Source organism: Pleuronectes platessa, chromosome 10, assembly GCF_947347685.1.
Source record: "Pleuronectes platessa chromosome 10, fPlePla1.1, whole genome shotgun sequence".
Taxonomy (NCBI): domain Eukaryota; kingdom Metazoa; phylum Chordata; class Actinopteri; order Pleuronectiformes; family Pleuronectidae; genus Pleuronectes; species Pleuronectes platessa.
The window spans coordinates 20,832,284-20,845,849 of record NC_070635.1 but is presented as its reverse complement, the minus strand read 5'-3'; the positions used below and the strand labels follow the sequence as shown (position 1 = coordinate 20,845,849).

At 39.9% G+C, this 13,566-nt stretch overlaps 1 protein-coding gene across 2 annotated transcripts in view; it reads left to right on the top strand.

Moving 5' to 3' along the window:
- The window catches only part of ascc3 (activating signal cointegrator 1 complex subunit 3), a 121,076-nt gene that overhangs the window by 63,301 nt on the left and 44,209 nt on the right, over positions 1-13,566 (top strand). For both annotated transcript variants that reach the window (XM_053432395.1, XM_053432394.1), the window contains exons 12-14: positions 4,010-4,186; positions 4,518-4,589; positions 6,747-6,881. In XM_053432395.1, the coding sequence (XP_053288370.1) occupies positions 4,010-4,186; positions 4,518-4,589; positions 6,747-6,881 (384 nt within the window). The remainder of the gene's footprint in view (positions 1-4,009; positions 4,187-4,517; positions 4,590-6,746; positions 6,882-13,566) is intronic.

Here is a 13,566-nt window from a genome sequence, read left to right as displayed (position 1 = left end):
TGCCACACCTGAAGGACTGCTATAATTGATTGTGCTGAAGGAATTACAGCGGCCGCTTCTGACGTGCCAGGCGCTTAAGTTCATGTCTTCAGACTCGTTAATATGGAAATCCCTGTAAACTAAATGATATTTGTCCCTGTTTTTTATGCAAATGGTTCAGAAGTGAGACAGTTATCGCTTTGATGCTTCGCTTGGATGAGCTTTGTTTTGGCCTTCATTTTCCTGGCTTGGTGCTTTTTCTACCAATTATACACTGCCTTCCAGATAAAGTCTGTCTTACCTCTAATGCATGTCGCTCTGTTGTAGGGCTTCTTTGCATGATCTGGCATTTAAGGAGCATGCATGCTCTATCAAAGGCACCCCTATTACAATTAGGATCATTATAAATGCACAATGCCCACAAAATGCCAGTGGTATGCAGTTGTTGTGGGTTGAATAGCTGAATAGTCCTAATAATTGTTACCCTTCAGGTATCACGCTGTTAACACCCAATGTAGCCCACAGACAAACAATCGTGTATAAACAATGAATTAAATGAACCCTTCGTCATCGTCGTCCTCTTCCTCCTCTTTGATGAAGAGAAACAGGAAGCTGTTTTTAGCAATAAGACATAGACAATAAGACAGAGACACTGAAGAGAACAAAATGAATCAGTGGTGAAACGTGCACTTTATTCTACTACACTGTGTTATACACAAAGTCAGAAGCCCTGTTTATAATTAAGCAGTTGTACGCAAAGGGGAAAATAAAATATTATCTCAAACCCCTGCAAAAAAAGGACATTAAAGATGAGCAGTTCTTCACTGTTGCAATATAATTACTAATGTTGTTACATGAAAGCAGCTTTGAGCTGGTTGAGGTTTTGGTATTTTATTTAATTGTAAAACACAATTTTATATTCTATTATACTTATTCAATCTTAAAATAAGAGGTGACTTTGGCGGCACAAAATTCCCTGTTTACATCTTCTAGTTGCATAAAGTAAGTAGCTTAAATTGAAATCATCAGTCAAAGCATAACAATGTCAGCCTGGGATCAGATACATTTCTCTATGTGAATGTGTGGAACCTCTCCGTTCATGTTTTTCTTTCAGAGGGGGCGTTATCAACAGCAATGAAATGTGATGTATCACAGAGCAAAATAATTCATTAACAAACTATAGTGTACTGTGTTTTAGAGAAAATATACCTTCCACTTTGTTTATTGCTGTCTCGACAGCAGATTCAACAGACCTCTCGACAGCAGCAGCAGCCATCTTCCGTTTTCTTGTAAGTGCTTCAGCATTTTGCAAGTGAGGCTTACAGAGAAACCAATCTAAAAGCTGATGGTGTCATAATCATCATCATACCCTCTATATTGTGCAATAGACATTTACGTCATAGTGATAGGTAGCGGCAGTTTTATTCACCAAAGTGGCAAAAAGACTTGTCTATTGCCACTTTGGTGAATAAAACTGTGGCAGAGCTCTGATAGATCGCACTGCTTCCCAAAGCAACAGCTATGGAGGACCATACATGACTAAGTATAAATAAATAAATGTCTTAAATATATTTGCACATTTATTTATTTATTCCCTGAAAACACAGAGTTTCTCTGGTCACATCCGCTCAGAGATCAGCTGCTTCATGGGCAGAGCAGAAGCTGCAGGTGGTTTGTACCGAGCTGGAGTTTCTGTTTCCTCCTTCTCCTCTCGGCTCGCTCCTTGTGCTCAGTACAACACCAGACGTGGCGCTCTCAGTCAGGACTACTGACACCTAAATCATCCCAATAAAAAATAACCTTAACTAACCCTCTGAACTTGATCTAGCTCATTTTAAGCGTTAACTGGTTCAACGCTGCAAACAGCTACTGGACACCAGTCAGCATTGAGAGGCAGAGGTAGTAGGGCTGGATCATTACACTCCTGCGACCAATCCGGCATGAGACTGCGGTTAGGCCCACCTTTCTCATTAGCATAAGGACACTGAAATCGAAAAATAAATCAGGGAATAAATAAATAAATGTGCAAATATATTTAAGACATTTATTTATTTATTTCTGTCGTTATTAACGTATTTATTTATTTATTTCTGTATTAATTAATTAATTTCATTTTTTATTTATTTATTAATTTATTTATTTCTGTATTTATTTATACATTTATTTATTTATTTATACTTAAATCATGTATGGTCCTACATAAACAGCAACATCAGACTTCAGAGAACTGTCTTATTGTTAACAGTATAAATCGGCAGGACAGATGGAACTTAATTTTCGTGTAATTGATGTTTGGCTCTTAAAATAAACTACATACATTTCATTCAGACGTCCGTGCATGGTTTAGCTCAATAATATCCCCCTCATTTCATATAGACACTTTAATCCCACACTGATGCAGCTGACTGCTTACTTCTATATGTAAATGTAACCTGCAATTGTGACATTTAGTTTCCATTTCTACGTTACTGTTATGTATCATGCAGATATGGACATGTAAGTGGTAGAAGCTGCAGCCGTCCTGGTCATTATCATATTCTAAGATGAAACACTTGTATGCTGACGTTATTTTTATTACAAACTGAGATGTTTTAAAGGACCAAAGTTTGTCTTTGTTCTCTTGCTTACAAGATTTTTGTGGAGACAGGAATCGGCAGTGTGATGTTATCCATCCTGGTTCTAGTGACTGGAAGGTCCAGGCGTTCCAGGTCTGCATGCAAATCCACTGCAGATCTTAGATACTCCTTGTTTAAAGCTTTTCTCTGGAGCTTTGTGAACTGCATGGGTCTCGAAACAAAACCACAGAGGTCTTACAGATAACCACATGATCTCATTTTAATATTATGTCCTTATTTTATTATATTCAGCTCATTGCCCACTTGAGCTCTAAATTCAGCTGTTAATCACAATTGCATTGACATTTTTAGGATGCCACCAGCTTAGCTGAAACATGTAATATTCATGCCTGTAAAGAGAAGCAGTTGAGCACATAGTTGCGTGAAGTAGAAGGTGAAATAGCATAAACCTGCAGACGCTACAGACTCTCTGTAGGTGAACATTATGCACATCTTCTGCACAGAGGTTGAAAAGCACTGGTGTGAATGTGTAGTGCGGGCTGGAGCCGGGATTGGTTAGGTCTTATCTTGATGGTATGGTTTGACAGGTACTGCATCACATTAAAGGCCTTACCAATCTTCCCTGTCACAGTCCCCCCCCACACCACCACCACCACCACACCCTCTCCTCCACACCTTCAAGAATTTTCTCAAAGTTTCAAAGCCACAATAAAGGCAAAGCAGTGCACGAGAAAGATTGTTTATTCTATCTGAGAAGTCAAAGACATAGATCTGGAAGCTTCCTACTTTTCCACACAATACTTTTACTTTTGTTGACACAGTTTCCACTCGACTATCAGCCCTTTTTAATTGCTCCACCCTCCCCTGTGTGTTCACATTAGGTTCGGGAAATAGTCTTAATTTTCATTATCTTATTGTCATTGTGTGAGTTTACTGATACGGACTATGGCACTATTAGGCGCCATAAAAATATTATCTTTTTAACTTCAACTTTCAACCTGTGCTCAGATGTATACGGTTGTTCAAAGGACACAATCCTTCCCTCTGCTGCAGGTCTTTTAATCTGAAACTCCTGCTGAAGTGTGATCTTTGCCTTGTTGTCTGTAGCTCAACTGCAACTGAATGAAAGTAAAACTTCCAGAACTAATTAGTGAATGAAATTAGTGCTTTGGGAAGGTATATTGTGCAAAATTTACCATTTCAATTGTGCGCAGCCGATTTGATCATCAAAAGAGTAATTCAAGATAATTACATCTCCCATGCTCTTGTGTCTTAATGGTTACTTATAATGAACATTGTGAATTTCCGTAAATTGTCACTTTACTGCTTTGAGACTTTCTGCACTTTCCTTTCACTTGTGGACACATATGCCTGTTTCTGTCCCGATCTGCAATGCAATTGCAAAGGAAAGAGTTTGGTATCATCTTAACTCTGTGTTGTTGTCTGATGTTTAGGTGGAGTCAACCCAGAGTATGATCAGGATCCTGGGACTATCAGCCACCCTGCCCAACTACCTAGATGTTGCCTCATTCCTTCATGTCAACCCTTATATCGGCCTCTTCTTCTTCGACAGTCGCTTCAGACCTGTGCCCCTTGGACAGACCTTTGTAGGCGTCAAAAGTACAAACAAGGTAAACGAACGATGATGCCGTCAGTGTAAACCTGTCGACTTCTGTAACTTTTCCATACAACAGCTACAGCAGGTGATACATACAATACACAGTATGTACAACTCAGACAAATGGGGTTTCAAAGCAGTGTTTTGTATAGGACTCCATTACAACACAACATTTATAAGTTAACTACCATTCGGTGTCAGTGTTGAGATACTTGTACTGTAGTGGAGGTTTAGTCAGGGAGCAGAAAATTAGTTTAAAGTGAAACTTTGATCATGGAATATTTGCAAGCTTTATTAGTTGCATCAGATAATTAATACTCATTTTGATTTTGTGTCCTGTTCAGATCCAGCAGCTTCGTGACATGGAGGAGGTTTGTTACAACAAAGTTGTGGAGCAGGTTAAAGCCGGTCATCAGGTAAGAACTCTGCTGTATGATTCAACTCTAAGTAGCAGAGTTTGTACATGTATGTCATAATAAAGTATGTAAACATGACATTTCTGTGAACAAATCATTTTTTACAACAGATAATCTTCATTTCCCAAGATACTGTTTTTTACTAAAACTGTTGTAAGAAAATGTTTGGACGAGAACGACTTAAAGAGGTGCAGGGCGATGTGGGTCTAATACAAATCTATCCCTTGAACACATTCTTCTTTTTCATGAAGAGAAAAACTCCTGCAATAACTACTTCTGTGAACTCTTTGGAATGAACACCTGCTATCTAAAGTCTCTGAAGGCCTTATCTCCCCCAGTGCTGCCTTCCGCTTCCTTACACCGTCCACCCACCACCACCCTCCACTCATTCCGCTCCCACTCTGCAGCCACAGAACGGCCTTTTGGGAGCACGAGAGTTGTGAATGCAGACTTCATCATTTAGCTCCCATCTGCTACAGGGGTTGAACTCCCTATTGATCACGGTTGTTATCCTGTCTGCATCATTTTATTGCAAGTTTACACACATGGGCAAACACACACACACACACACACACACACACACACACACACACACACACACACACACACACACACACACACTTTCCCCTTTAGAGACTCACTTAATATGAGTCTTTCTCAGGCCCTTGAGAACTTGTAAACCGACTTGATTCTACCTCACCACTGACAACTTCTTTTTTTATTCTCCCCAAAATGGTGCAGTCCGGGCTCGTGTCGTAGGTTAAGACCGCTGAGGAAGCAGCTCAGCTGGGAACGGTTCTTCTTTGCTCAAAATATTAAATTGTCAAGAAGTGGCTGTGACATATATTAATTTCATCTGGGAGGATCTGATGGATGAAATTTCCTTTCCCACTGCCCTCTTGGCGGGAACCATGCTGCCAGAAAGAAGTTTAATAAGCTGAGAAGCCGGCGGTTACTGCCAACAATGATTCCACACAGCTCAGTAGTGCTGATAAAACACCTTCAATAAATAACGTTTGCTGCAGTGGTCTCCTCGGACCCACTGTGTTTACAGCATACACACAGCTGCCTGCTGGTAGTGTGTGCAGTCATGCAATATTGTTTGGTCTAATAATATATTTCAATCCTAAAAGGTTACACAATTAAAAACAGTATTTACCAGTGTACACAGCGGGTTCATTCTGTGCTGTTGTTGCAACCAGAGAAAATATTTTCAATATCTGCATGCTCCTAAATATAGAATGAAAAGGCTCAGAATATGTAGAGTAGGTTCACATGTCTTACTCCGACTGCTGAAAGCGATTATCAGCTTATAGATTTATTTTTGCGCAGAACAAGGACTTCACATTTTATCATTACTTCTAATTGAAGAAATAGTAAGACGTCTAGGCCAGTTTGAACCGGAAGAATGATCATAGCAAGCAAGATGATTTCAAAGTTAATTTCGTCCCCTTGCTGTTGTTTTCTTGAATATTAAAGTATTGTTAAAATCTAGCATTTAACTCAGGGAGCGATATAGATGTTGCGACATAACAGATACCAGATCCATGCCAAAGTATAGTGGGTTTTTCTTTGCCCATTTCCATCTTTTAACCAAATTTCTTGGACATACATTCAGTAGTAACCAAACCGACTGGGGTGAAAAGATTACTTCCTTGACAAAGGGAACGATTGAAGAAAGCTTATGAATGCAGATGATTCCACAGAGGACATAAGAGGTGTTATGATTCTAATCCGTTGGCCTTCACAGTCACCAAAACTCAACCCAGCTAAACTCTTCTGGGAGATTTTGGACCAACATGTTTGACAGCGGTCTAACAGTATCATCAAAACAGAATATGAGGGACTCTCTTTTAGAAGATTTTAGTTCCTCTTTGTCCATTGTATGTCCATTCCAAAAACCCAGAGAACATCTGACAAAAAGCAATTTTTCTGTTCTAAAGGCTTGCAGGAGAACATCACATTGCTTCAACACTTTCTGTTTCCCTTTAAATTAGTCACCATCTATGTATATCTACATGGTTTCACCTGCAGAGGGTTTCGAGAGTCTTTGCAGTAATTGTTGAACCAGTTGTCTTTTAAGTGAAATTCTATAGATGAGATGATTTGCATTGCATCATGTTGAAGGTATTATCACTTTATGTCTCCGTGTATCAGGTGATGGTGTTTGTCCACGCCCGTAATGCTACAGTGAGGACGGCCATGGGAATGATCGAGATGGCAAAGAACCTTGGAGAGATCACCTGCTTTCAACCAAACCAGGGTCCAGACTATGGCCAGTGTGAGAAACAGGTATAAAAACTGTCTTAATCCTTTTTTAATGAAAGAAGTCCTGAGTATTTTTGCCTTATTCTTAACATTGTCGAGCAGAAAATCTGATAGTGATAATGATAAGTAGCTTAATCTATCAAGTATTGTGAAAGATTGTCTTTATGCTAACCTTGAGCCAAAATCATATACAGTATGTATATAACACAATATATTGAAGGGATGAAGTATTTTTGTTTCCCACATAGTCATTTCAGTATTTTCCAATCTTAAATTCCTCGAAACTCATTAGACGTTTTGGAGTTTGAAGCTTATTTCCAAACTTAGAAGAGAAGAGACGATGAGAAGACGGTCTAGCTTGTGCCTCTGTCCCTGTCACTCAACAGATCCATAACTCCAGTGACCAATGTGTGTTGCTAAAGCAGCATTCTGGCCTGACCATGCTAACCTGAAGCTATCATGGCTAATAAGCTATGTCCACTGTCCACTTTTATTGAACTGTTGTAAACGCATACACAAAAGGGAATGTTTGTAGACACTTAATCAAATATATTAATTAAGATTCAATAAATTGTCTGGTTGGAGATCATAGACTGCAAATAAAGACGGACATCACCTAAAGTGAAGCCAGATCATCTAGATTGCCCCCCTGGTGGCTGGCTGTAGTATAGGTTATAAGCCCTCTCCTCTTCCATCTTGGTGTCTGTCATCTTAGGTAGTTCCTATCTGATGTATGTACAAGTGTTTATGTTACTGATAAGTTTGGTTTAAATGAGTAATTCGATGATATATAAATCATGTGAAAATCATGATTGACAGCTGAGACTTACTGTTGATTGGTTGAAACTCTATACCATGGCTACACATTACGATCATTATTGTACAGCCTCTGGTTCCAAATTACATCAATAGTGCACGATGGAGGCATATGTAGGCAGGATATTTTGTGTCATCCATCTGTAAATACAGTCTGGGTTAGAGACTATAATGGCAAACTAACAAACCTCAGAGGTTGTCAGTATGTCTTCAAGCTTCCAGCCTCACCCATTATTGGGTGGTGTGGATGGATTTTGCTGTGCTAATTTCTATGTCATGTACAAAAATATACATTTTAAGATATGGAATACCTAAAATACGACCCAGGTATTTCTTGTTCTTTGTGGCAGTTATACATTTTGTTTACTTGTGTTTTAAATAGAAGCAAAAGAGAAATAGAATATATTGGACTATAGAAATCGCTGGTTTTCCTGATTCACTGTTCATCATTAGTGTAACTCTGTACAACACAGTGTTACTATATTGTATGTGTGTGCAGTGATGAGAGCAGGACGTGAGTGTGCGTGTGTGTAATTGATTGTCTCTGTGCTGTGAGAGTACACAGAGGGGGAGCTCTATTCTCCCCCAGAGGACAGTCAGTCAGACTCCGACTCCCAAATTTGAATCCCCTGCAACAGAAGGCAGAGTGATAAATTTAGTAACCTTTTTCTTTGTTCCCTGGGGCTGAGCCAAGATTGATGCGCCTCTAATCTTCCCTCTATTTAAATGGGATATGTATACAAATCAGATCACTTTTCATGCTTTCTAAAAATGGAAATGGAGACAAGAGATTAAGTTCCAGGGGGAAAAAATTGCATGGACAAACGAGTCCACATTCAAAAGAGTAACTTAGAAGCAGTTGTGTAACTGGACCTACACAGTATGTCTACATTAATGAACCCGCTTGTGTGTGCACTAACAGTGCATTAATTCACTCCTGGATCTTCTGCCTGTGTCCCGACATAATGAGTATTATCCGCTCCATTAGTCCATCTTTGAGTGTTTCTCAGTGTGGCCTGCTCAGGCAAAGGAAGGGGCATCAGGTTGAATCCACTCTAAGCCCACACAGAGATAATGCACAGCTTATTTGCACTCTGGAAATTGCCCCCCACATTAATATTTATGGGTGTTTTTTTTAATCTCCAATATGCATATGCAGTTAAATTAGGCACCCCTAAGGTCAGTCCAGTAATTTTGCATTTATTTATCTAGCATTAAAAGTCAGAAGTGATTCCGCTAAATGTGGTCCCTTCTAATGTTATTTAATTGGTCTTATCTCAGGGGTAAAAGAGGCTGTCAATCAAGCTCAGAAACCTTAATAAACCCACTCAAATCTATTCTTGTTAAATACTGTTTTGTTGAAGTCAATGATTATGAATTGCTGTTGATAAAATAATGAAAGCATTCAGAAAACATGCTAAAAAAGAGCATTTACACAACAGTCCTGATCTCCTGCCTTTTGATCATATAGGCTTTCACTTAGCATTCAAACGGCACGGTATTAGGCAGACATTGTGAACCTGTGAGAGGAGAACAGTTGAAACCCAGCAGGGGCCCTATTCTTGTTGAAAAACCTCTGTCATATACTATTAACATCTGAAAAAAAAGGGAATATGGAAACCTAATGCTGGTGGTGAATGTGCGTAAGGTCTGCAAAGTTTTCTGGTCAGCACAAAACCATAGCCAGACGCAGCGTATCGCTTTATTTACACAAGAACTTTGCGATTTCCAACCAGCTTTGTATTGTTACAGTACCGATTTTATATGAAGATGAGCAATGTTTAATTTCCCACTGTGTTGCCTTGGAGATCGTAGAGCCATGAGGGCAACAATTTGCTCTTATTTCTCTTGGACATTGACTTCAGTGGCAACTGATCATCACTGTAGCCGAACAGGACACAGCAGTGACTTCTGTTGGGGGTTACAGAATATTTGTGGCTCCTCATTAGGATCGAACCATTCAAATTGTTTTTTTTTTTTAAACATTCACTAAAAGCTGGATTCAGCCCACTAAAATTTCCCACAGGTAAAAAGGAAGATGAGCAGAACAGAGAAAAATCACATCTTGGCGTCTGAGCAGAGAATCTCCTACTGCGTTGTTCAAACGTGAAAGACAAACTCCAGGGAATGTCCGGACCCAATTATGTGCACATTCTCTCACATTTGTGTCTCAAAACCACTCTCACTTTTCACCATTGCTTTCCTCTTTTGTAGTATTTTCTGTCACTAAGCAACTAACTGCAGAGTGTCAATCTGCTTCCTGTCTACACTGGCCCACTGTCTGTTACTGGTCGAGTGATATAGGTCAAAAGATTTGTGCAGTATTTGCTACAGTCTCTGGGATGGATAATCTACATTTATCTACACCTGACACCATCACAGGCTGGTAATTTAAGTTAAGCAACCTGGTGGACGGTCTGGTGTTTAAGGTTTGACCATCTTCTGGATGTAGACTGGGCCTTATCCGTTTAAAGCACGGCACGCAAATACTAGTGTTTTGAAACGGATGTGGGCAGCCACAGGTTACCAGTGAAGGGAACGAAGTAGTGTGAGTGAACTCTGGTTGGTTGAAGACCAGTCGAGCTGCTGCATTCTGGATGAGCTGCAGCGGTCGGATAGCACTAGCAGGTAGAACAGCCAGGAGGGAGTTGCAGTAATCTAGGTGTGAGATGAACAGAGCCTGGACAAGAACCTGTGCCGCCTTCTGAGTGAGAAGGGGACTTCTTCTCCTGATATTGTGCAGCATGTACATATCTACACAAGCGATTATTGCAGTAAGGGAGAGTTGACTATCGAGTGTCACACCCAGGCTACTAGCAGTCTGGGTGGGGGCTACCACGGAGTTGCAAAATGTAATAGTCAGATCATGGGTGGGAGAGCCTTACCTTGGAAGGTAAAGTAGTTTGGCTTGTCCAGGTTGATTTGCAGGTGGTGTGGGACATCCTGTTAGAGAGAGGTCAGTTGCTACTTTTGTTTCAGATTTGGGAAAAAATTGGCTTAGTTGGGGGTGATCTGCGTAGCTATGCTAGGAAAAGCCATGTGAGTGAATGACAGAGCCGAGAGAGTTGGTGTACAGAGAGAAAGAGGAGATAAACCAGGACAGAACCTTGAGGGACCCCAGTAGTGAGAGGACGTGGTTCTGACACAGATCTCCAAGTTCCCCTGTAAGTGCGGTCGTTGAGGAAGGATGAGAGCAGTGAGAGAGCAGAGCGTGAGACACCCTGATCCTGAAGGGAGGAAATAAGAATCTGGTGGTTCACAGTGTCAAATGCAGCAGAAAGGTCTAGAAGGATAAGTCAACCACTCTAGTGGTTGACTCAGGCAGGAGCAATGCAAATGAACAGGGCATCTGATACATTCAGTGGAGAACAGCATTGCAGAAAAATAAAGACTTTTATGGTGTGATCAATCAGAAAAAAGGGAAACCTTGTTATGAGCAGAACTCTAGGAGAAGGGAGAAGATAGATGAGTGAAATAAAATCAGATTCCTCCTTTCAGCCAAGAGATTGTAAATGTCTTTTTCCACAAGATTGTAGATGTAACCTTGTCATTGGATCCCACTCTCGTAGCAACAGCAGAAGAGTTTAGAGCTTTCCTTCTCCGCACATATTTATACACAGGGTCCTCATCAGCTTCAGTTGGAGAATGATCCCCCACTTGATGTAGTTGAGACAATAAAACAAACCTAAGTGGTTGTGGCTAAGCAAGCAAGTGATTACTACTGTACTAAAGTTGTTTTTATTGTCGATCATTGCAATATTATATGACATTATTGTTTTTCTGTTTATATTTACAATAAGGGCTCCCTGCTGATTTAATGATAATGTTCACAGGCAGTGCATGTAACTAATTATCATTAGCAAATTTGTTTTGAAACATAATGCCCCCCGGACAGTTTTATAGACTCACTGTGAAAATGAGGTGCAAATTTTAATGTAATGAACATAAAAAGACATTTACAGTAATTGTACTGTGATTACTGAAAGTTAACTATAAGCACAATACAGCTTCGCTGCTTTGAGCCAGTTGTGTTTGTGGCGCATTTTGAACTGCAAATTTAAATGTTAATGGTTTGCCTCATGCTTGATGACTGGGATACATGAGAAGGCAAACATTAAAATCACCAAAAATATGAATCTTAAAAAAAGGCATTCTCATTTCTCACAGAATTAGAAAATGTTCTCTTGATTTATCATTTGGTCAAAATAATGGAGGAAAAACTATTAATTTCCTAAATCTAAAGCTGAGGTTTTCCCATTGCATGTTTTGATTGGTTTTAAAACTAATGGATGTTGGGTAATATTTGCTTTATAAAATGAAAAACAGTGTAGTAAAAAAATACATGTTTTTATTAGTAGTAAAATATAGACTTTGATATTAACTTATTTTGTTGCCCTTCAGGACATGATTCCAGGAGAATTGACAAAATGATAAAGCTGAAATTCTCATCTCATCTCATCTTCGTCCGCTTATCCGGGGTCGGGTCGCGGGGGGAGCAGCTCAAGCAGAAATTATTCTATAATTTCACTATGGTCAATAAATCCCAAACCGGTTATTCTGTCACTGAATTATTTCTAAGTGACTGACACTCTATCTGTGGTTCATACTAAAATTTCAGCATTAAATAACTCAATACATGATTTAATTCATTAATAGGCTCGAAATGTCTTAATACAGCCAGTCATTGTAGTTCCAGGAAGGCCTATTCAAACAGGACATAGTGATGCAGTTGCTGGGGACTATTTTCTGAAGTGGGATAATACACAGTTGAAGCTCAGTTGAGTATTTGGGACAGCAGGATGATATATGTGGGATTGAGTCCAATTAAACCTCAATCAATGAGAACCTGTATATGAATCAATCGGAATTAGATTTATTGTCACTTCCATAATATGCATGAAAAAATGAGTCAATCAGAAACACTTATGGAGAGGAGCTGCTGCAACCGAGTGCACCATTTCAATCTCATGGATTTCTGTCTTGTCTTGTCTACGTTTGAATGTGAACGATGGAACAGTTGAGTCGACCGGTTAGTTTAGAAATCCAGCTCTCGTAGCAATAAAAAGATACTGAAACAGTCTTAGCTGAAGATAAGAATTACAATGAATCTCGATTTGAGGCTGTACGTGTTCACAATCTCTTTGTAAATATATTAAAGTAGTAAAATAAGTGAGGATAAAAAGCAAAGTGTATATTGCTTTGACCTGTGCGCAGAAAGCCTCTGCCCAAAGCTCTCCCCAGGGTATTGCATTCAAAAGCCCATTTGACTTTCATTTGCTCCAGCTCTGAACCATCCAGCCTGCACCTTCCTCCTCCTTCCTTCTCTTCACCTCTGCTCCTCTCCACACCCCCAACCCCCTGTCTCCAGTATTTTTTAATATTCACCTCTCAAATGTTGAAACCGTGTGGCTGGTAGCGGAGCACACGCAGCTTTTCTGTGGAGGTTAAGAGACACCTTGTGGTCCCATGAGTTCATTACACAGATTCTATTATAGATCCATCATGGATTATTTAGGCCTGGAAAGAAACAACTTATGCTAACGTAGAATTTCAGTGGTGGTTATACATTATATATTGGTCTGTGAATACATGGAGGCATAATTCTGAGGAAGAGCGTTTCTACACCTTCACTTTGCTTGTGAGGACATATTTTCCCTTCAACTCCCTGAGCTCTTTAGATGTGCAGCTTTCATGTCACGTTGTTTGACAAGAAACAGCGATTCAGACAAACTGATGCCTGTGAGCGGGAAACCTCCGGGGACTCTACAGCAGCACTAGCATAGGCTCATTAACGTCACTTTGCTTTTATTTGCTACTATTTTTTACAAGTCTTGTCCACTGCCAGTCCTTTCATTCTGGCAGATCTTTGACAACATGTCAGCGCGCCACACCG